This window comes from Colossoma macropomum, unplaced genomic scaffold (genome assembly GCF_904425465.1).
Source record: "Colossoma macropomum unplaced genomic scaffold, Colossoma_macropomum, whole genome shotgun sequence".
Classification (NCBI taxonomy): domain Eukaryota; kingdom Metazoa; phylum Chordata; class Actinopteri; order Characiformes; family Serrasalmidae; genus Colossoma; species Colossoma macropomum.
The window spans coordinates 13,177,254-13,202,305 of record NW_023494810.1 but is presented as its reverse complement, the minus strand read 5'-3'; the positions used below and the strand labels follow the sequence as shown (position 1 = coordinate 13,202,305).

General features: G+C 38.7%; 2 protein-coding genes across 3 annotated transcripts; both read left to right on the top strand.

Annotated features, from left to right (window-relative positions):
- Positions 1 to 283: 283 nt before the first annotated feature.
- Positions 284 to 11,487, top strand: LOC118799945 (LETM1 domain-containing protein 1-like). The gene is given in 10 exon segments (XM_036560079.1): positions 284 to 412; positions 2,641 to 2,780; positions 3,433 to 3,548; positions 5,523 to 5,605; positions 5,821 to 6,007; positions 7,166 to 7,183; positions 7,185 to 7,268; positions 7,398 to 7,550; positions 7,701 to 7,797; positions 10,593 to 11,487. Coding segments are annotated over 10 exon segments (1,011 nt in total). The 5' UTR covers positions 284 to 350; the 3' UTR covers positions 10,664 to 11,487.
- Positions 11,488 to 12,663: 1,176 nt separating this feature from the next.
- On the top strand, positions 12,664 to 22,566 carry zgc:113184 (uncharacterized protein LOC553745 homolog). Of its 2 annotated transcripts, XM_036559929.1 has the most exons (5): positions 12,664 to 12,885; positions 15,223 to 15,441; positions 18,474 to 18,611; positions 19,973 to 20,178; positions 21,478 to 22,566. In XM_036559929.1, exons 2-5 carry the CDS (start codon positions 15,330 to 15,332, stop codon positions 21,649 to 21,651), a joined length of 630 nt encoding a protein of 209 aa, XP_036415822.1. In that variant the 5' UTR covers positions 12,664 to 12,885; positions 15,223 to 15,329; the 3' UTR covers positions 21,652 to 22,566. The 2 variants fall into 2 exon arrangements, with proteins under 2 accessions (XP_036415822.1, XP_036415823.1); XM_036559930.1 differs by lacking the exon at positions 18,474 to 18,611.
- The last annotated feature ends 2,486 nt before the right edge of the window (positions 22,567 to 25,052 follow it).

Genomic DNA, 25,052 nt, shown 5'->3' with positions numbered 1-25,052 from the left:
TGCACATATTGTATGCGTTCGTTTAACGCAGCCGCTGGGCTGGAGCTGCGATTCAAAAATAAGCTACATATTACATTATAAAAACACCGTAACGACTACGAATAGTTTTATATTTAAGGCCTTTTATTGGCATCTTTGAACGTCCTGTCGCTCACATTCCTTTGCCGAAGCGATATTGTGCGATCTACATTACAAAAACACTGCCCTAGGATGGTGGGTGTAGTTTTAAGATCATCGAATCTGCGCATAAGGGGGTAAAACTTGAGTCGACTGAACGCTCCCGGCGTGTTTAACCCGGACATGTCTGGTGTGTTGCGGAGGAGGGATGTTGACATCTGTCCTCTGATAAAATGTTTCGTCTCTGCCAACAAGCGGTTTTTGTGCACAAACAGCGGAGCGGCTTCGGATTCAGGTACAAAGCAGAAGAGTGATTCTGAAATACACGCTGTCTGTTCTGTGCGTTAATATTCAGGGATGGATATTGACGAAGTGAAAAGCTCATTCGGATTTTCCGTTCCACCTTAAATGACGCAGCGGTTAACAGGCGCCACACGTGCACCCGAACAGAATTGCGGCGCTGTTTAAGGAGGAACGGAACATTTGAATATAAATGTGCCAAACGAGTAGCCAAATTCAGTCTCTTGTTATATTGAGAGGATGGTGCTGATTCGCGTGGTGTCATAGCCGACTTTACTGAGCTGAACCGGTTTATTTACTGCAGTACTGTTTTGTTTTTAGTCATGTGTATGACGTAGGTGCACTGGGGTGACCACATTGATTGCTTTATAAGTATCATTACTTCATTTTATTTCGCTTCTTTACGTTGTATGTTGGTCCTCTGCGGAACCCCTAAGGTGGCATGGTCATTATTTTTAATAAGGCATGATTACAAATTAATATATTGGCAACACGTGACTATATCGAGGCCACTAGTTACGTTTCTTATAGCTCCTGGCCTAAATATAGTAAATTGTGCCCTCAGTATATTGATTCCTGGATCAATATATTAATTTGTGGCCCCAATGTAGTCAGTTGTGGTCTCTATATAATAATTTCTGAACTCAATATAGGAATCTGTGGCCTTAATAAATTAATTTGCGGCCTCAGTATAGTAAATTGTGGCCTCAATATAGTAATTTGTGGCTTCAAAATATTAATTTGTGGCCTCAATGTAGTAAATTGCGGCCTCAGTATAGTAATTCGTGGCCACACCTTATTAAAAAATAATCACCACATCACCTTAGGGGCTACATATTTCCCTCAGAAAAACGTTACTATAATAATACTATACATATATGATCTCTTGAAATTCTTATGACTATGCAATTTCCCTAGTGCTGTATAATATTTCTATAATTATTTATTACATGTTCCTGCAGTACTGTCTTATTGCAATGTGTGATACTTGTGTAGCATCCTGTGATAAACTGTAATAATTCCCTGTAATTTTTGCTGTGAGATTCTTGTAAGTAATGTAAGTACTATTACTATTGATCAGGTTAATATGGGTTATTATCTGCACAGAGTGACAGAGTGTGTCCCAGGTGCTGCTGGGGTTAAAACAGACTTTGAATCAAAAATGTGCCTTCAAAATGTTTTGCCTGCATTTACATGTTTAGAAATACATGAATGCAACATTCACATGAATTCACAAGGTCAGTGGAGTAGTAGTAGTAGACATTCGTATATTCTTCTCAGGTTTCACATATATGTGTTATTTTTGCTGAAACATCCATCTGTCATTGGTTTCTAAAAGCACAGTACCTAATATTTCTGCAAAATAATTGCAAAACTAACTGTGATAACGTATGCCTAGTTTAATGGTTGAGATGTAACCATAGTCATTTAGAGTGATTTGATGTGAAATGACACATTTTAAAGAAACTTAAAGACAAATTACAGATTTCTTTACGGTGGTGGTGATAGGAACCAGGGGTCGCCATGACTACAACACAAATGTACCATTTTATTTACTATCCAAAACGACCAGTGTCTTCTGAGTTTTTATATGTAGTGTTAAAGATTATAAAATAGTGATGATCATGAAAAAATAGGTTTACTTTGGGGCTATTTTGTCTCACAATGCTCTGCATGTGACATGAATAGATTAAAAAAACTTTCTCAAAACTATCATAAAACAATGTCTCAATCATCAAGTCATCAGGAAATGTATTTATAACCATTTCATTTAATAACTGTCTGTGAGGGAGCTTTTAGAGGTGGACGTCTGGTTCCTATCATCACCACTGTGAACAATTCTGACTCTGTAAATTTCTCTAGAACAGAGCATTTCACCCCAAACCACTCTGAATGACTTTGTTTACATCTTAACCATTTAACAATTCACATTTAATTATGCACAAATTTTGAAAAATTGGTGGAATTCCCCTTCAAAGACTGACAGTGTAACATGTAGATCAGTTGATAGTGGGCATGTCTGATGGGTGTTCTCTTTGAAAATGAGGTTACTGCCAGCATGTATTCTGAAGTGCCATAGAAGAATGTAAATAATCAAGTATGCAGAATTTTGTGCCAAACAGTAACAGTGAAATGCTTCTGTCCATTTTCTTAGCATATTATTATCATTATAAATTTGAGTGGTATTTAATTAAAGGTGTTTCTTTTTGTCTTTTACCTCAGGCTGTATTTTCCTAGCTGTAGCAGTTACTCAACATCTCAAGCCAGACTTGGTGTTCTTCAGAGAGTAAGTGACAAGTATGAGCGCTTCTTGGAGCAACAATTTCCTCGATTTTATATCTTATACCACACCCTCAGGAGAGGTAAGCATGACCTAATCCTCCAGTGTGACCATAGCTTATACAGGTTGACATGCCTGAGTAGTAATTAAACTGCCAACTAAATTAACTGGCACATACAAAGTAGGCGTTTACGAGAATTTTGTCTCAGAGACGTGATGGGAAGCAATGCAGCTGTTTTCTGTTTGTGCTGAGTTATTTAAACTATTGCTTTTAATATAATCTAAATATGCTACAGTAACATATATTAAACAATGTTTACCTAGACTAGACCAGATTTGAGGATGCTTGTTGTGTCCTTAAAGAGGAATTCCACGGATTTTTCAAAATTTCAGCATAATTCAGTAGTTGAGATGTAAAGAGTCGAATGGTTTATTGTAGAGAATCAGATTTCTTTACAGTGATGGTGATAGGAACCAGGGGTCGCCATGGCTACAAAACCAGTATAGACATTTTATTTACTATTCAAAACCACCAGTGAACCTACATGTGTCTTCTGAATTTTATATGGAATGTTGATGATGGTAAAATAGTGGAAAATATGAAAAAATGTTTTCTTTTAATTTTTTGCCTCACAACACCCTGCATGTACCACTTTACTGTGAATGTATGTAAAATATTAATTATAGTGAAAATTGGTGGAATTCCCCTTTAATGTGCCAAACCTCTGTTTTAGGGTTCCAGCTTCTCTTTGAAGATGTAAAAGAGGTCAGAAGAATAAAGAGGATCATGCGTAGTAATAACATCCACCACAGAGAGCTCCCATATCGAGACATGGAGAGGCTTATCCTGGTAAGCCTGTTTCTCCCAGACAGTTTGCTTCTAGTAATGTTGTGAAGGATTCTAATCAATCTTAATCCTCTGTCATCTAATTATCAAGACCTAAGTGGAATGAAGTTCTTTTAGAATCAGAATCACTTTGTTTCACCAAGTATGTTACACATACAAGGAGTTAGTCTTGGTCAGCCACACATGTATGACATGTAACAGACTGAACAGATCAGCCAGGAACACAGACTGTTAACAAGTGTTTAACTAAGAGGAAAAATAAAATAAAATACAATACTTAGCAGAAAGAATAAAGAATAGTAAAGAGCCTTGTGAATGGAGCTAAAAAGACATATGAATATCTGTACATATGCAGGTCTGAGTGGATATATAGTATAAAAACTATTATATATAGAATATTACAGAATGATATGAACATTTGCAAAAAACTTTAGAGCAGGAAAAACACGAAACGAAGCAAGTGAGTTTGCCGAACCCCTGCATTAGCAGGCTTTCCGAACCAGCTTCTTGGGATGCTCTAAATATATTAACAGGCTAAACTGAAAAATAAGCTGCTAACGCCAAAATACCCCACACATACCAGCAAGCCCTGTGTGTTTGTGGTAGCTAAGTTGCTTTGGCAGTCGTAGAGTATATTCGGAGTAGCTGGTGTTGGTATAAGGACTATTCTACCAAATTAGTTTAAACTGCAGCCACACAGTGAAAAAGCTATGTAAAAAAAAAGAAATATTCAGACCTTTGATATTTACAAGAATTATGTCAAGATCTATTTAATCTAAGACGTTAATTGTGATTTGTTATAAGTTTCATTTTTAATTAATTAGTTTATTTATAAATAAAAATACTTCAAAAAAATGCTGTCCTGTTTTCATGTCATTACGGAAACACAAAGATTTAGTCTGTAGGCAGAGCCTTATTTTAGCTACGCCCCTGCATTTTAGAGCAGAAAGTGAAATTGCATCCTTGTCCCATTATTTTGAAGTAAATGTGTCCCAAGGTATAAAAAACTGTGTGGAACATTAAAAATTGTCACTACCAAGATACAATTTTTTTGTGTTTTAATAAAAATATGATTTTATGTGTGTACAGCTGTTCAAAGCTGTGTTTGCTGGAAAATCTGAATGTGTCAGTAATGGGTTCAGTGTGATTTAATGCACTTGGGTAATCAGATAATGCGGAAACTCCAGGTCTACATGCGTCAGACAGTAATGGGATTTCTGCTTTACAACCAGCCAGTAAACTCACAGAAGAAGACGTGACGTAAACAAAATGTAAAACTGAAATGTCATGGCGCTTTTTTTTTTTTTTTATAGAACATTGCGCCACTTTGATGGAAAAAGATGAACATACAACATCTAGAAGATGAAGATTAAAAGATTTAAATCCTTCATTTCGTTGAGCATGTAGTTGGTTTCAGCATTGCTCCAAAAGTGTTTTATTGCATCTCGTGGATGCTTCATTAAACTCTGCTTGCTGTTTCGGGGACAGTGCTCTATTTTCACACATGCGCAGACTGAGAGAAATGAAAGAAATCAGAATAAGAGTTTACGTGCACTGGAAACCCCATTACTGAGCTCATATCCAGCTTCTTCATCAGATTTCTAGGCCTTAATCTGATCTAAGGAATAGAAGTGAATTGAACTGTATACCACCTGAATAATCAGATAACTGTCAATATCCAAAAATGTACAGACACTTAGTGATGTAAAAACAGTGATGTTTCACTCTTGGTGACCTTAGGCTCATCTGTGGCTCCAGAGTGTCCCATTTTATTGGTCAATACTTTTCTATAGAGATTAGCTCTCCGTGCGGAATTGAATACCTGCATTAAAGTAACTGAATTCACTCATTAGAAGATGCGTCTTAATACTTTTGGACATGCAGTGTATTTCCACAAAATCTATCCTGGAGTTTTAAAGGTTCCTCTGGTAAATGTAGTGTATTAATTTAAGCCTTTTCTGTCTTTCTATCCTGTAGTTTAGAAGAGACATGATTAAAGCCGTTCCACTGGTCGTGATCTCTCTTCCTCCATTTGCCATCGGTTTGGTCTTCGTCCTAATGTGAGTAAGTTTGTATCACCAAGTGTACAACACCAAGTGTACAATTGGGGTAAAGGATTTTAGCTCTCATATTCACTGTAATGGTTGGTTTTCTTTAAAGGAAGCTGACCACTGGATGCATCTCAGATCATTTGACTACTGTTGCTGATAGCAGTGAATGTGATAGCGAAGGTGACTCTGTTTTATGAAAGTGGTCACTTCCCTGTTTTGTCCAGGTGCCTCTTTCCACGGCAGCTACTGTTTCGACACTTCTGGACTCCACAGCAGCAGAGGAAGTTCCAGGCGATTACTCATCTGAAGCGTTCTCAACACCAGGCGGAGATTCTGAAAAACCTTGTCTGGACAATCCCGCGTGTCGACGAGTGGCCCAGGCGTACTTTGCTCTTGAACCTGTGTGCCAAGGTGCCTCTTCTATGGATTTGTCAAATAATCTTGTGGGTTGTTTGTTCTTGGAAGCAAAACCGAAGCATCTGCTCATGTTAAAAGTCATAGAGATTGCTCACACACTTTTTATTTTCTAATACTGAAATCTTGAGTATAGACTGATTCCGATAACGATTTGATATTTTTTATTACCACTAAGCTTGAAGCATTTCTCTTAACTAACAATGCCATTCTTAAAATGCTCAAACACTTCAGGAATACAGGACTATATAGCTGACAACATCATGTATACAAAAAAAGCACATTTTTATTAAGTTAAACAGTCTTAATCAGTTTTCTTTCCAAAAAAAAGGAAATATAAAAAATTAAATATAAATAAATCACTGCTGTCGGAAGAAAACCTCATATCTCCATTTTTGTCATTTTTCAGTTTTTGACATAATTTGAAAATGCATCTTGTCCTTTACATTGTGTTTAAATTTTGTGAAGAATGGACCAAAAGAAACAGCCCAAAATTACTTGGAAAAATGTCTGGTTCCATTGACTTACATTAAAAGGAAAGTATGTTTTTTCCGTCTCCTATAAAGTTACCATTTTGGAGATATGAGGTTTTCATCCGACAACAGCAGTATGAAATATAAAAGTGAAATTCTAGTATAATTCTTGCTATAATGCTTGCTAACATTTTTCTTACGTTAATGTTATGGCCACTGTTATCACATGACCTGCTTTGGTTATAAGGAGACGTGTTTTATGTCACTTTATGTTATGTTACAAGATTTGCTAGATTTGTTACAGAATCAGATCACTTTATTATTTTTACCCTCTGACATCCAGTAGTGCATATCAGATTAGTGTCATCTCTACATTTTACCAATAGGTTATAATAATTATAGTAATATGTTTATTATAAAGTGCTTTTCATAACTGTGGCAAGTTTACAGTTTACAGTTTATGTTTGGTAACAGCAATTTAAGAAAAAGTAATTAAATGAATGAAAGTAAGAAGTATTTTTAAGCAAATTAAACTACAATATGGATGAAATGAATAAGAATAAATACAAAATAAGACAAAGGATTAAATTAACAGCTATATTAAAGAGACATTTTCAGATATTTCTTAAAACTTCTCAAAATGTGAATGTAAATGTAGTAAATGTGAGTATTTGTGTTGCAGATCCAGAGCGGGGCCCATCCCAAGTGTTTCTGAACTCAAAGCCGTACGCGAGGTCTTCTCTGGCGCTCCACTGGGAATGCGGTCTTTGGTACCACGTCATTTGGTGAGTTTTTACCTTCTCCATATATACACTGTATTCCTTCTCCCGTCCAGCCTTGTTTTTTCTCATTCTTTCTCTCTTCCCCCCTTTTCACCTCCCCCTCTTTGTTTTTTCCTGTTACCTTTCATCTAGAGATCACTGGGCTCTCAGCTCCCTGTAATCGTGTGGTTGCCTAGTTTCCTGGTGCGGAGGCGGCTCACCACGAAAGCCCTGGACCTGCTATATCTGGACCGAGCTTTAGACTCTCTAGGCCTAGATCAGCTCAGCGATGAAGAAATGAGACGGGTCAGAATTCTTAGCCTCTTTTCAGTAGAGAAACTGCCTCTCTTATGTTGCACAAGTTGCCTTTATGCAACCACAGACTCTCAACTGAAGCAGACTGAAAGGCATTCAGAGGGATCTTGAATCTTTAATGTTTCTCTTCCCCTCCACCAGGCCTGTGACCTTCGAGGGCTGAATCCCAGCCATCTTAGTTCCAGTCAGTGCAGAGAGTGGCTTCAACAGTGGCTCCAGTTTTCTATACAGGTCGAAGGTAAGCCGCGTATGAACTGGATGAAAACACCCTTTACTAAGGTCAAAAAGTTTGTATACAACTACTCACAGTGGAGCTCTATAACCGTCTGGCCCACGCTTGGCATTGGAAATGGTGACCTAAAACTGCTTTACCTGTTGGTGTTGGAAAGAATGTCATTTTACGCCTCATACTGGTATGTGACCAATGGAGCCATGCAGCCACACAAACGTTGCCATGGTGTCAGCATCACTGTATCAAAATGGATGGTTAACAGAGTAAAGCTTTAGTAGTGAAGACTGTTTGTTTAAGGTGCGTAATGGCAGGAGGACGCTCTTTTATAAGCTCCCAGGACAAAAAATAAGTCACCTTGTGTATTTAAGGTGGTAGTAACTTCAGACTCCTGCAGATGGTGTTGCACGAGGCTATAAATCGGGCTTGTGAATAAGAAGTCAATGCAGGTCATTCATAACCAATTTCTGAAAGAACACTCCACAGGGAACTGCATACCATGAACATATGGAGTGGAGTGGCATGCAAGAAGCCTTTGTTAACTTCTGCTCACAAAGCTGCCAGTTACAGGGGGCGAAGAGACACAAAATTTGGACTGTTCGTGACTGGAAACGTTATCTGGTCAGATGAATCTCGTGTCTGGCTGTATGTGAATAATGCTGGGCGTTGTGTTCATTGTAGACCTCAGGAAGCCTTCAAGAAGGACTGCATGCACGTTGTGGTTCAAGCTGGAGGCTCTGTGATGGTCTGGGGGTGTTTTAATTACATGGAAATGGGTCGTTTGGTTGAGGTGACTGTAAATTTAAACCACAGTGCCTTCATTGAGCTGCTCGACAACCAGGTTTTGCCTTTTCATCGCCTTACTGAGGAACATAACATTCCAAGATGACAGTTCTCACGTTCACAGGGCTGCAAATGTGACTGATTGGCATGATGAACATTCAGGAGCATTCACACATCTGGACAGGCCCACAAAATCTCCAGATTTGAATAGTCTTGAAAATTTGTGGGACTACCTGGAACAGCAAGTAAGACGCCAGGGAAGGCATCCACGAAATCTGTACGAACTGCGAAATTCTTTGATGCAAGAGTGGCTGAATATTGATGTCGCCTACATCCAAAAGCTGTTATTCATGCTCGTGGAGCACTATTAGGTACGTTTCAGTCACAGACTAATTTTTTGTCCAGTGAGCTTATTTTGTTGTATAATAGGATTCACCTGCCAAAAGTTGGGAAATTTGATTTCTTGACATCTTTACTGGCAATGGCGGAGTTTCTCCACTGCTGCTCCATCGAAAACAGTGGATTTTACCGTTGACCGCCTATCATCACCACGTGAAGGCCGCAATAGGCTCATATGTCTTATTCTACTGGTTGATTAAATTGGAGATTATACAAGCTGATTATACAAGGAGATTATACAAAAGCGCGAAGTGGCAAAACACAATACACAGTGCACTAGCAGTGTCACATTTAAAACAAAAAACCATCAAAAACATTTGGTACAATAATTTTTATTCAGAATTTCACACACTGTACTGCAATGAAGCATGCAGTCATTGTTGTTTAAGTACAGTATGCTCATAAAAACACTGCTTATCATCAAGAATTTATCACCACAACAATAAACTGTCATCACAATACCCATCTCTAATTTATTAATTAGGAGGGCATTTACATATATCAACAGATGCATCGGTTGGCCAATAAAAGTTGGCAGTATTAAGGTTTCACAGATTTATTGTATCGTTGAGAATCCTGTTAATTAAAGCACTGCTTTGCTCAACCTCTTAAACAGCCGGGGCCCACTGGCAGGCCCAAAGTTTTAATACACACTTTATATAATAAGACACATTTTAATTAATACACCATTTATATCTATAACCCTAGAGTAGCTCAGCCAGTTTACACTAAAATGCCTGTAATTACTAAATAATAAGCCTAAGACAATCAGACAGTTTCAGATGATACAAAATGCAGCTGCCAGAATCTCACTAGGAATAAAAGAAGGAACACATCCCACCATTCTTAAATCCTTACACTGGCCACCAGTCTGTTACAGAATACAGACTTTAAGTTGCTGTTACTGTTCTATAAATGTCTTAATGGTGCAGCATATTTATCTGATCTGCTGTAGCGACATGAGCTGAGCAGAACTCTCAGACAATTAGGAACTGGTCAGTTAGTCCTGCCAAAGGTGAAGACTAAACATGGAGAAGCAGCGTTTGGCTACTATGCAGCTCTTAAATGGAATCAGTTGACAGAGAGCATTAGAAGAGCTCCAACACTGGACACTTTTAAATCCAGACTCAAATCATTCCTATTTGAGCAGCTTTCAGCTCAGTTTAAACACTGTTAGCATTTCTATCCCCTTTTACTTTTTTTTTTATCCTAATCTTACTTTTAATTTTTCATTTTAATTTTTAACTATCCTAATATCTAATTTTTCATTTAAGGATTTTCTCTTTTAAATCTGTCTGTATTTTCTGACTCTGTATTTTCTCATTTATAATAAACTTGCCTTGTTTAGCCAATAATCCAGGGATTTTAAGAGGTTAAAGTAGCTGGTTTTATATTATAATTGAACACACTCCTCCACCATGGAAAATTCTCATATTAAAGATTTTGTGAGTTTCTGCTGTTTGATATTGAAACTTACAGCGATATTTGTCAACATTTGACTACCTAAAGCCTTTTTATTCTGTTATCACAGACTTTTAGCTTCTTCAAACTGATATGGTTGACAGGATGTTCTTATCGGTCAGGCTCTGTTCTGATCTTTCTCATTTTTTCTTGTTCCTCAGAATCGGAAACCTCACTCTTGCTTCACAGCATGGCAATCCTAACACTTAACTACCCTTCAGTCCCAAAGTGAACAAGGAAGGATGCTGCATGGTCACATATCACCATTCAACTGTTTACAGAAGAGGTTTCATTATAAATGACCACTTCACTTTACAGAGTTTACATCCCAGATGTGCTAATAAACAAATAGCCTTCATTTTACATGCCAACATTCCACCCAAAGCGTTTAAGTTGTCTTAAAACATCTGCATTCTGGGCCAACTCCTAAATGTGTCGGACCAGTGATGACTGTTAATAGTCTTTATAGCGTTTGCTGTCTTTGTATTCCCTTTGACTGTGAATATTTTGTGAAAATGTTAACTGACTTCTATACCCTGGAAAGCTACTTTTGTAAATTGGATCAAGTTACTCATAGAAATGTTATTTATTAAAATCACAGACTGAAACATTCACATTTGCGGAACCTGTAGATCTTTGTTTTGTGGAAGTGTTTTCTGGTTTTTGGAACTGAACAGAAGTGGGAAGATCATATCTGATGGCCCTGTTTACTGAGAAGTGCTGTGGCTTCAGGTGAAAACTGAAATATTGACATATAATTGTGGTTAATTATTCAGTTGCCTTCACCCTCATTTGCTGTCATAAGTGGATTCTACTTTATTATTTATTTTTATACTGTGCTTTTTGAAACATCAGCTCTTTGTGGTTCTGCTTAGAAAAACCTGCTGCCTGTCATTGCATTTTTTTTATTGTTCAGTCCAAATTAATTGCAGTTTGACGTCATACAACTTCATGTTAATCTCAGGTTACCACTTTTTTAAGGTCTGCGGTTGGAAATTTTTATGTTGAAATGCTTTCCTATGTGAACATGGGACATTAAAATATTAAATTATGTGAGTTGTGAATCCAGCCTGATCTTTTTTCTTTCAACATTTACATGTGAAAAAAATCATGTGTGAAAGTAAAACCTTCTCTTTCATAATGTAAGAATTAAATTTGCACATGTAAAAATCCAGTTGTCACTAGCAAGAAATCAATTTAAATGTACAAATGAAAAAAATGTAACTTTTATATATAAATAAATATTATTTTTTTACTTGTAAAAACAGAATTGGCACATATTTAAAAATGTTCCTCCCACTAAAACAGGTTGGGGGAAACCCATACATACTTGTTGGTGATAAAGTGCACATGCTGCAATAAAATTCCTACCAATAAAATGTTCAGACATATAAGAATTTTTTTACTTTTCAGATTTCATGTTCTTACAAGCACTAATAAATAAAATAAAAATAAAATTTACTTGATCATATTCAATTTCTGGTATAAAAAGTATATGTAATAATGACACAATAAATTATTAATAAAAACTATGGCTTTGCATGTGACTCATTCCACAAAACTGATGCCAGATGGTCATGCTAATGTGAAAATGTTATCCTATTCTTTTTCTTTAAGTAAAAAATTGCTTTTACAAAATAAAAGACTTCCATCTTAGTAACCATTTTATTAATCATTTTTGTGTCAAATAACAGCACAATCCTATCTTTGAATGTTGCAGACTAACATGGCGCTCTTCGTGGAATGACATATTTATGACTTTGAGCACAACTTGCTTTTGGCAAATTCAAAAATTCAACATTTTTTTGTGTTTTTAATTTGTAGACCTAGGGTATGCATAACACTATAGTTAAAATCATAGTGTACATAAAGTAATACACACATACACACACACATACATACACACACACACACACACACACACACATATATATATATATATATATATATATATATATATATATATATATATATATAAATGCACTCATTGAGCACTTTATTAGGAACATGTCCTTGTTTCTACACTCATTGTCCTTTTTATCAGCTCCACTGGCCATATACTTTCACTTTGTAGTTCTACAGTTACGGATTGTAGTCCATTTATATAAAGCTCAACGCCTATATATCTTGTTGTGAGGTTCTACAGAAGAAAACCGATAAGGAATTTTTTTTCTTTGGTAAACTTGCTCTTGTGTATTCATTCCTCCACCTCCTCCTCCTCCTCCTGCTGCTGTGGGAGCTACGTGACCCGGCAGCCGCTCTGTGTGAAATGAGGAGATTTCAGTTCCTGTTTTCACCTTTTCACTTTGTGGATATAAGTTACTCTCCGGCTAAGCCTCAGAAACTCAGAGCATAAACAAACTCTCCGTCCTCGAGTGGACAGTGTGTGTCCATCCAGACCGGACACCGAGCTCAACTCGACACTCTGAGCTGGATGCTGACTTGTGTGCGAATGTAAGTGTTGAAGCTTTGCGTTGTTTTGCTGTCTGTTTGTCCTCAGTGGAGCAGCTCGGCTCGTTTAAACAGGCCTTCACTGCGCCTTCATTCACTGACACACAGCGACTCAGATACTCGGCAGGAGAGACCGCAGAGGGTCTAACACAGACACGGAGAGTATTACAGAGTCTAAAACTTTCTGTCTCAGCCTTTATATTATCCGCTTGTTGGCCTACAGGATTTTTCGAACTTTCCACCTTAAATGGTGCAGTAGTTAGCCGCTGTAGCATTTAAGGTGGAACGGAAAATTCCAAAACCGGCCAGCAAGAATACAGGTCGGTCTCTAACTCCGTGGTTGTTTGTGCTGTAGCTACGTTTCAGACGTTTAAATAAATGACCCTTGTAGCTGTGTCACTTACAAATAACAGTATAGAGGTCTGCTGCCTACTCATAAAATGATCACAAATTCAAATCCATTTTTCGAAGGTTTTGGTCTAACACTTATATCCATGGTCGAGAAGGGCAAGCGAAGTTTTGTAAGGCAAAATAGTACCCAAATGTTCACTGGTAGTTTTGGATAGTAAATAAAATGTGTATACTTGTGTTACAGTCATGGCGACCCCTGCTTCCTATCACCACCACTGAAAAGAAATCTGAACCGTTTCGCACCAAACCACTCTCAATGACTCTCAATGGCAGGAATTTTGAAAAACTGGTGGAATTCCCCTTTAATGTGGGTGCTGTTCACTCTACAATCCAGACTTGAAATTTTATTTTCTTAGCTCAAGTTCATATTTTATTACATGAGCTAAAGACTTCCAAGTTAACCTGCGATAGTGAGTGTGCACAGTAGAGCTGAAAGATTACTTGTTTTTATATCCAAATCACAATTTTTAAAAATTATAGCCTACATTATCAAAAACATTTTAACTGGGGAAATTTAACCTAATAACACAGAGCTTGTGTACTGCCTGTGGAATAGCTATGCCAAACAGAGGCAACCAAACCCGCATGTGTTGTGGCATCACAACCACAACTTACTGGCAGTCTGGCACGCTACACTCAGGGGTCAAGCCTCAAGATATTCTGTTGTTCTTGGGAGAAAAAAAAATCAGATCTGACCCTCAACTCCTTATATGGCCAGTGCCCAAAGTTTTATTACACACTTCTATAACCTAAGACACTGAAGTCCCACTGAAGTACATTGAAGTCCCTGTCGTTACTAGATAATAGGCCTGAGTATGTAATAAGCCTGGGATTTGAAGGGGTTAATTTATAGAAAATAATTGCAATTTAAATCACGGTTGCGATATTAGTCATAAAAATGGCAGTTAGATATTTTTCCCAAATCAGGCCCAGTGCACAGTAGTGATGTCACTCCTGTAGCATATTTTTGATTGGTGAACCTTCCCTGGTCTCCCCCACTGTTTAAGGTACCACTTTACAATAAGCCTACCCTTTTAAAGGGTTTATGAGTGGTTTGAAATTGGTTTGTTAATAAGCATTTGTAACACATACATATATAAAAAAGGGCGACAGTGAACAGTTTTCTAATGAATATGAATATGTGATGAAGCTAACGGTTTTAATGCTGACTGATGGAGAAGACAAAAGTATAGAATACTATAGAAGTATAGATGAATGCAGACTCACTATTTGGCAAACAACAAACCATTTGCCTTTTTTATTTGTGTGTTATAACTGCTTATTGATGATTTTTAAGATAGATGTACATGACATAATTAACAACAGTATTACATTTTAAAGGGCCCATATCCTAAACTAATTCACTTTTCTCACACATGACAGTAATTTTATGCACCAAAAACAGTCAGAAATGATTTTTACATTGCCAATTTCCATCTCTCTTCACCCGTTAGAATTAAACAGGCTCTTTTTGTTGCTGTGCCTTTTAAAATGATTTGTAAATAAGCTCTCTTCTGATTGGCTACCCTGTACTGTGCCTCAATCAAAAAGCAGTTTGGAGTGAAACACTCCTTAAAACTTAAGCATAAATGGGCGGGGCAAGCTACAATGAATGCAAAAATGGCTTTTTATGTCTGGACTGTATGGACTAGACGTGAATGGTGCCTTTTGAAACTTCAGTTATGTTTACCTACTCAACTTACATACTAATATAATTTTTTAAAAAGTGAGGAATTTGCTTTTACAAAATATGAGCCCTTTAACCTTTGAAGACTCTGTGCTAAGAGTTTGTGTCTAAATACAGTATGTAGGCTAGTTATGTTTGCAGCTGAGTAATAAAATCACTGTGAGAAAACAGCAATAGCAGTTCATCTGCTAAGCAGATAATGGTCTAACGTTACTGATATGGGTCTTCCCTTTTCTTTTTAGCTTTCTCTTCCTTCTGCTGACTGATCCGGCTGACTGACCCAGTGTAAAAATAGCGTTTAAGGCAGAACCATTGCTAAGCATTGAGAAACGCAGTGAGGTTCTGCAGGATGGAGGAAGCGTACACGGCCTTGTATCAGGAGTTTCTCCGGCTTCAGGCACTCTGCCTGAAACAAGCTGAAATGCTACAGCGTCTTACTGAAGCGCTCAGAAGACAGCAAGGTACCTGCACACAGTGAAAACAACTCATGGTTCTGTTATAAATCCAACTTGGGCTGCATGATAAATCATATTTTTATCATTATCATGATAGGAGTTTCCATGATCAACACATTGTTAAAGCCCCTCCAGTGAAAATCAAGTTTTTAAAGTAGTCAACATCATGGCTGAGTATTTCCATTATGAAACTACAGTGTACCAGTGACAGTCTCAAAAATGCAGATTCAGACAGCCAGGGTTTTATACGTCACGCTCTTTCTCACTGCAGTGACACTGGTGGTATGTTAGTGTGTGTCACTCACTGTCCACTCTATTAGACACTCCTACCTTGTTGGTCCACCTTGTGGATGTAAAGTCAGAGACGATAGCTCATCTGCTGCTGCACAGTTTGTGTTGGTCATCCTCTAATCCGTCATCAGTGGTCACAGGACGCTGCCCACAGGACTCTGTTGGGTGGATATTTTTGGTTTTCAGTCCAGCGACACTGACGTATTAAAAAACCCAGCAGCACTGCTGCGTCTGATCCACTCACACCAGAGCAACACACCACCTAACACCTAACCACACAACTAACACACCACCACCTGACCATTGAAGAACAGGTTAAGAAAGTATGCAGAGAAACAGATGGACTACAGTCTGTAACTGTAGAACTACAAAGTGCTCCTATATGGTCAGTGGAGCTGATAAAATAGACAACAAGTGTAGATACAAGGAGGTGTTCCTAATAAAGTGCTTGGTGAGTTCCCCCCTACAATGACTCAGGCTATAATTTCTGTTCTTCTTAAAAAAGGAAAAGACCCTTTTAAGGGAGAGTGATATCGGCCTGTGAGCTTGCTCTGTTGCGACTATAAGATCCTAACTAAAGTTCTAGCTAGTAGACTGGAGTCGGTTATGCATACAGTAATACACCCAGACCAGACCGGTTTTATTACGGGACGACGCTACACCCCAGGCTTCGGTCCGTACCAATAAGATTATTTCTCAGTATTTCCCTGTGCGTAGAGGGACTAGACAAAGTTGTCTGCTGAGTCCTCTCTTATTCAATCTTGCCATCGAACCACTGGCTGTGGCACTAAGGGGTGCTGGGGACCTCATGGGTATCGTTAGGGGAGGTTGCACTCATAAACTGTCTTTATATGCAGATGACCTTATGCTCTATTTGTCTAATCCTGACATCTCTATTCCTAAGGCATTAGAAATTATTTCTAACTTTGGCAAGATCTCTGGATATAAAATTAATCTTACTAAGAGTTTGCTCTTCCCTATCAATGACCAGGCCCGAGAGATGTCTTTCAAGTCATATCCTTTGAAAGTAACCTGTGACACCTTTACATACCTTGGAGTATCAGTAACCCATAGATACAGTGATCTGTTAAAAAGTATAACTTTAAACCAATATTGGAGAAGACTGAATAAGACTATCCCACGGATAAGGAAGGCATATCTGGAGAGACAGAAAGAAGATGGAGGCTTGGCACTCCCAGACTTCCTACAGTACTACTGGGCAGCTAATATTCATAAATTAACATACTGGGTCTCAGAGTACTATGAGGGAGGTGGATCGGTGTGGGCAGAAATGGAACAACATTCTGCACATCCTGTGTCCCTGTCTTCTTTAGTGTGTGCCCCATTGCCACTCAGCAAACAGCGCCTTACAAATAACCCCATCGTGAGCAGCTCGCTTCGAATGTGGTCGCAGTTTAGGACCCACTTTAAGCTCAGAGAGGCTTTGCCCTCTCTTCCAGTTGCTGCAAATGCGCTTTTCTCACCCTCACTTACGGACACAGCATTCAAATTTTGGTACAATAATGGTTTAAAACGGATAAAAGATCTTTTTAAGCACAGTATATTTATGTCTTTTGAGCAGTTAGTGAGTGAATACAGTATCCCCCGCTCACATTTTTTCAGGTATTTACAGATACGTACCTTTGTTAGGAAGCATTTCATTTCTTTTCCATTGCCCCCATCAAATAGTTGGATAGATGAGTGGTTAGATGGGGAACCAAGTCAAAAGGGAGTTGTGAGTAGATTGTACTCGGCTATTCAAACGTTTGCTTCACCGTTGCTTAACCATATTAGGGCGGCATGGGAGGAGGACTTTGGCTATAAGATTTCAGATTATTCCTGGCTGCTGGCAATTAAGAGGATACATTCAGCTTCTATTTGTATCAGACACGGTTTACTCCAATTTAAAGTGTTGCATAGGCTCCATCTTTCTAGGAGCAGGCTTGCCAAGATATATCTGGACGTAGACCCAACTTGCTCCCGATGTCAACAGGCTCCGGCCACCTTTTATCATATGTTCTGGTCATGCCAACTGCTGGTACAATTCTAGTCCTCTATTTTTGAGACATTCTCCTATATTTGTAACAAAGAGATCAGTCCTGGCCTGGAAATTGCTATATTTGGGGTGGCCCCTGATGGGCTGGCGATGCCAGCTGCCCATTCCGATGCCATAGCCTTTGCATCCTTACTGGCTCGTCGCCTTATTTTATCTAATTGGAAATCAGTTTACATTCACAAAGTCAATAAAAATATTTGAATAATAATAAAGTGCTTGGTGAGTGTGTGTATGTGTGTGTATGTATATTGTAGCCTGACTGCCAAAACAAATAGAAAAAGCTATTCAGGGAACCGTGACTGTGCACTTCACTCCGGCTACAAATCTTCCACAAGGGGGGCGCTGTTAGCAGTCAAGTAGCTTTTGCTTCATAATAGCTACTTTACGAAAGCTTCATATGAGTCTTTGTTTAGCCTTACAGTGCATAAGAATGTGCTGTCAGTTCTGATATAAGTAACTGGTTTTATTTTGCACAAAAGTGAATGTTGCTTTTGTGTTTTCTTAGGTTTGTTAAATTTGTTAGATTCTGCATTTTCAGCAGAAACCGTGAGAGGCACACTATTTTAATAATAATTTATTGCTTCTCGTATCATCAGGGTGGTATCCAACAGCTTTTTTGTCCATATCGTGCAGCCCTAAATCCAACCTGTCAGAGTCTGTTGCAATGAACCTGTTTAAATCCCAAATTCAGGTCTACCTCCTGTTTCTAATGGAGACCTTGAGGACTTGGTTTCTATCCCAATCCAGTGCACGGATGATGAGAACGTCACTTATCCTAAGGGTCATGCACAAGCAGCTCAAATGCAGACCCTTGCACTACACAGTAGAGGTACAGTGGATTGCATTTGTTTATTTGCTGGATTTCTGGTATCACAGTAGATAAGTTTTATTGAGAATATTGTTTATTTGCAATTATAGCCTATATATATCATTTAAAGTGGCACAAAATCTGTTCTAAACATGCTTAGTGTCTCTTACTGTATCTTAAAGGAACCTTTGATAAACTGCAGATGTTTGATAGCGCGCTCTTTGAAATGTTTTTTCATTCTAGACAGACAATGAAGAAGGAAATCAGATAGGGGAAACACAGAGCCTATATAATCATCTGACTATGACGATTCATACCTTGCAAGGAGGAATTGCAGTGCATCTAAGAATCGATTATGTTTCCCATCCCTAATGCATGCTGGGTACTGTTTTGTAGTGTACTGTAGTGAGAGTAAAAAAACACAAAAATGATATGACTTTGTGAGCTTTCTCAAACCAGTGAGGCTGAGGAATGACATGACAAATAACGTTAAGTGCTAGTTTTAGTCTGAAATGCCTTTTTTAGTGTGTAAATTTAATCAGCATCAGCGCAAAGCAATCAATTGCATTCAACTGCTGTCCATCTCGGGTCATAAGTGAAGAACACAGTCTTGAAGGGAAAAAAAATATTAAAGTTTATTTAATAAAAAGGTTTATTAAAATGGTTTATTGAAGCTGTCAGCTTTGTCAGTACAAACCAGGGGTTTGTAGACACCTGCTTATACAGTGTTTCTTCTGCAATGAAGGGTATTAATAGAGAGTTTGTGCTGCAGTAACAGCCTTTAGTGTTCTGGGAAGGCTTTACACTTACATATTGCTGTGAGGATTTGATTGAGCATTTGTGAGGTCAGGTACTGTTGTTGGATGGTCAGTCCTGGACACTCCAACTCATCCCAAAGGTATTGGATGGAGCTCCATCACTCCAGAAAACTGAGCTTCACTGCTCCACAGCCCAGTGCGGGGGGCCTTTATACCCCTCTAGCCCATGCTTGGCTTTGCCATGGTGACCTTAGGCTCATGTGCAGCTGCCCCAGAGCCATTCTATTCATCAGTGCTTTTCTATGGAGATTATACAAGCTGTGTTAGCAATGAGTGGCTTTAATGTAGCTGAATTCAGTGGGTAGAGGGACTGTCTGGATACTTTTAGACATGCTGAAGGTGTATCAGGTAGGATCTCTCAAGATAACCCCAAGGTTTTTTCAGCTACTTACCTAAGGCATGATCATAGTGCCATTTAGGAGCTACAGTAGTCCATCAGGTATAATATGCTCATTTAAATGTTTTCTATTAAAGTTTGCTTGCGTAACCAGTCATTTTGCCTACTTGTTTTGTACCAACTCCCTGAATCCTTATTTCTGTCAGTTTCTGTTCTTTGGGTTTCAGGTGATACTGAGATCTCTCCCATTGCTGGAGCAATGGACAGACTACAGCTCGACCCGACGTGGAGGGAGGCAAACCTGAACAGCCATGATGAGACAGTGTCAGTGGATTCTACAAGACAAAAAGGGACCCTGGAGCCCAGCATATTGGAGGAGTTAAGGCAGGCAGAGCAACGGTGGCATAGCAGCCAACCACCTAAACCGACGCAGGTAAATAAACATCAGTTTATGTTGATTTTTACTTCCTTTTGTGTCTGCTTATGAATAGGCTAATTCTTTTTTTTTGGAACTTCTAAATGTAGATTTCCTGAATTTCCTGGTAAGAAAGCTAGTAGAGTTCCTGATACAGTTTGTGTATGCTGTGCATTTTACTGTCATAAAAATGAAGATCAGTGACTCTATGTACTTGTATGTATGTGAAGACAGATTTTGTAGTTCTTAAAGAACATTTGTCTCTGTGCCAGGTTTGCAATTACATTTCCAAAAACATAATAATTACTGAAAAAATGGCATCACTAATTAACTTTTATTTAGTATTTGAATGACCTTTCTACCACTTTATTGGTCTGTTTTTGGATCGCTTGCTTCTACTCTGGTGCGTTTACAGCAGTGCTGATTAATGTCAAATGAAACTTTAAATAAGTAATAAACTTGATTGTGATCACCACTTTTTCAGGCATTAATACAGAACATATAAGGAGTAGATTGGCGAAAATCAAATTTGCACAGTTTTCTACTTACCACAGAAGTCCAAATATTTGCTTCTTTAGTTTAGAACTGGACCTGCGAGACTACCATCACTAACAAACACTAGAACTCAATAGTCACCTAAACAGCCCAAATAAATTTTCAAAGAAATACATCCCAAAACTTCACTCAACCCAGTCAAACCACATCCAGGTCTTCATTTAGGTCTCAAAGACGAGTCAATGTGGTTTAAAACACAGTGCCTACAGTACCCACTGTAAAATGAACTTCACCAATACAGGCAGCCATTTCAGACCACACAAGTGCTGGTATTTACAAAGCAGGACTGATCTTGGATCAGATTCCTTCACATTTATTTTGGTCAATGTCACTAAAATTCAATCTGGATCATCCTGTTACTCATGAGGTGGTTTTTGACCCTGTTGTCTAATGTGACTGCCTTCAGTGTTCATCTACACTGTGAGGTTTTGTTCATTTTCATAGTTCACAGTGTCCTGAATCACATTGACAAGTATAAGTAACCTTTATGAAGACCTGCATGTGGTTTGAGCGTATTGAGAGAAGTTGTGGTGATATATTTTTACAGGAACAAGTTAGGCTATTTGGGTGACTGTTGAGTTTTTATTAACGGTGTTAGCCTCACCACTCCAGTTGTAAACAGAAGAAGCAAAATTTGGACTGCTAAAATGTCTTTTGTGGCCAACCGCTTTTGGATTAAGCAGAAAATTGTACATATAGATTTTTTCACCAGTCTTTTTCTTTAAACATGCTTAAACATATATTGTGTATTGTATGCTGCAGAGACCCTGGTCCTCCTCCTTCATGAACAGTGAGATGCTGAGCCAGGCCGGGGGGCTGCTGATGTCGGGGGTTACACTGCAGTCTCAGGTGTGTGAGTTCTGCCATGCTGTGTTTCCTGGACACACCACCACCAGGGGAGAGTTTCTTCGCCATCTGACAACTCATACCTCATGAATGAAACACACTGCTAAAGTACGGGGCTTCTCTGAGTCATTAGTAACCTTCTGGATGTTTTTGTAGCCATAATAGATTAATTTTATCAGGACTGTTGGTTCATACCAGTGAAACATATGTTACATAAGGTGTTCAGCATCAGTACAGAGTAATGAAGTGTAGTGTTGAATTTTTTTACTCAGATTCACAAAGGCATCTGTGATCTCTAAAAGACTTAAATGTAAATGTTTTTAGTGCAAAAATGCCCAATGCCTTTATTGCAGTTATATTCATACTTTGGCAAGAAATAGTGAAACGTAAATGCTGCTGAACTACACTGTAAGCTGTTAAATGTGCTCTATTAAGGGTGGCCTCGTGATAAAACAGTGTGTTGAAGTTTCTGTTCTGTAATATAATGTACACATGTTATAATATATAAAAACAAATCCTGGAAAAAGTGTTTTTCCTCTACTGTAAACAGCATGGACACTACTTGTGCTAACTGCTAATGGAACTCAGTTCTCTTTGGTATTTGGTACGGCCCCCTTTTGCTTTAAAGGGATATGCAAAGGGAGGAAATTTCATCCTGAAACTGAGTGCCAGGGAAGTTATCTGCCTTTGCGTAGCACTTCATGCTTTCTAGGCATGCTTAAAGTAGTTTTGGCTTGTTAAAGACTGAATTTCTTTCCCTTCTTAATCCAGAAGGTTTACATGTTTTGCTATCCCAGCAAGTAGAGATTTTGCCCTTCCGATATGACATCAATGCCTGATCCGCTGATATCGAGTACCAATACTCATACTAACTCTATCTAACTTAACTACACAACAGGTGCCTGAGATTTATACAGTCTACAGTCAGTATTTTATTTTGGTGAAAGTGGTGTTCTATGTCACTAATAAAACATACTAAGCTTGAATAAAACTATGTTCAATCTTTGCAGGCTCATCTTGTTAAGGGGCTGTTGTTCCACATGTTCTCTGAGTTTCTTCACACTCTTACCTGGTCCATAGATCTAAAACACGTTTATTTTCATGTTCTGGACGTTCAGTTTGCTTTTCAGTGTCAATCATATCAGTTATCAGAGTTTTGCCTTCCATCCTGTCAGCATTTACCAGTTGAATGCCTCAGCATTCTCAGAAAATTCTTTTGAGGGACTCACTATCATAGCCCCCAATCAGAAGGAAACTTCTAGAGAAGTTTTGCTCTGTTTTTTTCACGTTTGCCACTTGCTCAGAGGAGAAGGGGCCAGCAAGGAGCAGATTTCTCAGATCGGAAGGCACTCACTTTTGGCTAGGTTACCGTTAAGGAGAAGTTTGAACATAACGTGCACGAACTTTGTGAATAGTTGCTATATCTGGCTATAAACTTGTGTATTGCCCTACTTTGTTGCTGTTAGCCATGTAGACTTCAGTTTACAAACTAACAACCTCTGCTAACTTGCAAGCTAGCATAGTAAAGTGGTGAAGTTGTATCAGCAGTCTTGTATAACAGCTGGAGTAGTTTGCACCCTGAAGCTTAGCAACTCGAATATTATAGTTTTGAAATGTTAAGCATTTTAAAGTAGTTTACCAACAGCTGCCTTTTAAACAGCTTTGTTCACAAGTGTGTTTGATTTTGCAAAGGGAAACGTACGGAGCCCCGTTGGTGACATCCTGTATAATTAAACATAATGCGTGGCCACACTATATGTACACATGGCAATAAGATCCTGATGTGTTGCCACAACTTAGTAAGGCATGGGAACAAGATCCTGAGGCGTTGCCACAACTTAGTAAGGTGTGGGAACGAGATATTGATGCATAGCCATGACTTAGTAAGGATAGAAAGCATAGGAATGAGATCTTGATGTGTAGCCACGTTTTGGTAAAAAATGGGAACGAGATCCGGATGCGTGGTCACGACTTAGAAAGGCATGGGAACGAGGTCCTGATGTGTAGCCATGACTTACTAAGGTGTGGAAACAGGGTCATGATGAGTGGCCATGATTTAGTAAGGCGTGGAAACGAGATCCTAAACTGTGGCCATGACTTACTAAGGCGTGGGAACAAGATCCTGATGCATAGCCACAACTTAGTAAGGCATGAGAACAAGAGCCTGATGCGAGGCCACGACTTAGTAAGGCGTGGGAATGAGATCCTTATGCATGGCCACGACTTAGTAAGATGTGCCTTACTAAGTTGTGGCCACAACTTAATCATCTCATTCCCATGCCTTACTAAATTGTGGCCATGTAATATTTTATTTATACAGGATGTCACCAGCGGGGCTCTAGTAACGTGTCAGAATGTAGCAATTTCTTGGCAAGTTCTGCTCCTGAAGATGACACTTGCGTTCACTCAGTCCCTCCTTTCTCTGAGACCTCATTTAATAATCTTCACTTGAGCTTGTAAAGTAATGAAGCGGCCCTTAAGATGGCGTTGGGGATTCACGCTGATGAGAAATAATAAGGCCAAGTAGACGAGGTCTTGTTAAAAGTGGCATTGAAACAGGCGACTGTTTTACTGATGGAGGTCTGTGTGGCCTTCTCGCACATGGTGAGCTCAGTAATGCTCCGTGGGCCTACTTCAGCTTCACACCAGGCCAATCCCAGGGTACTTTTATTACCGGCTGCGTCACACAACATGCCACTGTGACTTTGTTGTTATTACTGGAGTATAACTGGCATATTACTGGAAGGTCTTACTGGAATTCATAAGTGGAATGAATGTTGCTTTCATCTGAGAGTTCCATAGTTGTTCATTTTTATTACCCCAAACATCAAGCTATTTTAAATTTCAAATAACGCGGTGAGCAGGTTAAAAATATTAAAGAACTTTCAAGAAAAATGAGGTGGAAGTGCAGAATGATCTTAGTAATCTTAGAATCTTAATAAGCTTAATAGTTCTCCACTAGGTGGCATGAACACACTACGAAGTCCCATATACTCTCAAACAGTGCGCACTCTCAAAAATATAGGAATAAAAAGATAATAAAAGGGTTCTGTTCAGGATTTCCTATGAAAAAACACCTTTTTGTTTCTTTAAAGAGCCTTTCTTTGGATGAGTCCTTTATAGAGATTTTACATTATGTGTATCTTGAAAATGTCTTGAAAAATCTGATCAGTTATAACATTAAAACCACCTCCCTCTTTCTACACTCTTTGGCCATTTAATCAGCTCCACTGACCATATAGGAGCACTTTGTAGTTCTGCAGTTACAGACAGTAGTCCATCTGTTTCTCTGCATACTTTGTTACCCTGTCCTTCAGTAGTCAGGACCCTCACAGGACCACCACAGAGCAGGTATTATTTGGATGGTGGGTCATTCTTAATACTGCAGTGACACTGATGTGGTGGTGGTCTGTTAGTGTGTGTTGTGCTGGTGCGAGTGGATCAGACACAGTCTGACTCAGTGCTGCTGGAGTTTTTAAACACCTTAGTGT

Bases quoted from the DNA above. Each gene is read 5' to 3' on its own strand.
- zgc:113184 (XM_036559929.1), top strand. From the start codon at position 15,330: ATGGAGGAAGCGTACACGGCCTTGTATCAGGAGTTTCTCCGGCTTCAG. The intron at 18,612-19,972 runs GTACAGTGGATT...TTTGGGTTTCAG, and splicing joins CCTTGCACTACACAGTAGAG to GTGATACTGAGATCTCTCCC. The intron at 20,179-21,477 runs GTAAATAAACAT...TGTATGCTGCAG, and splicing joins AACCACCTAAACCGACGCAG to AGACCCTGGTCCTCCTCCTT.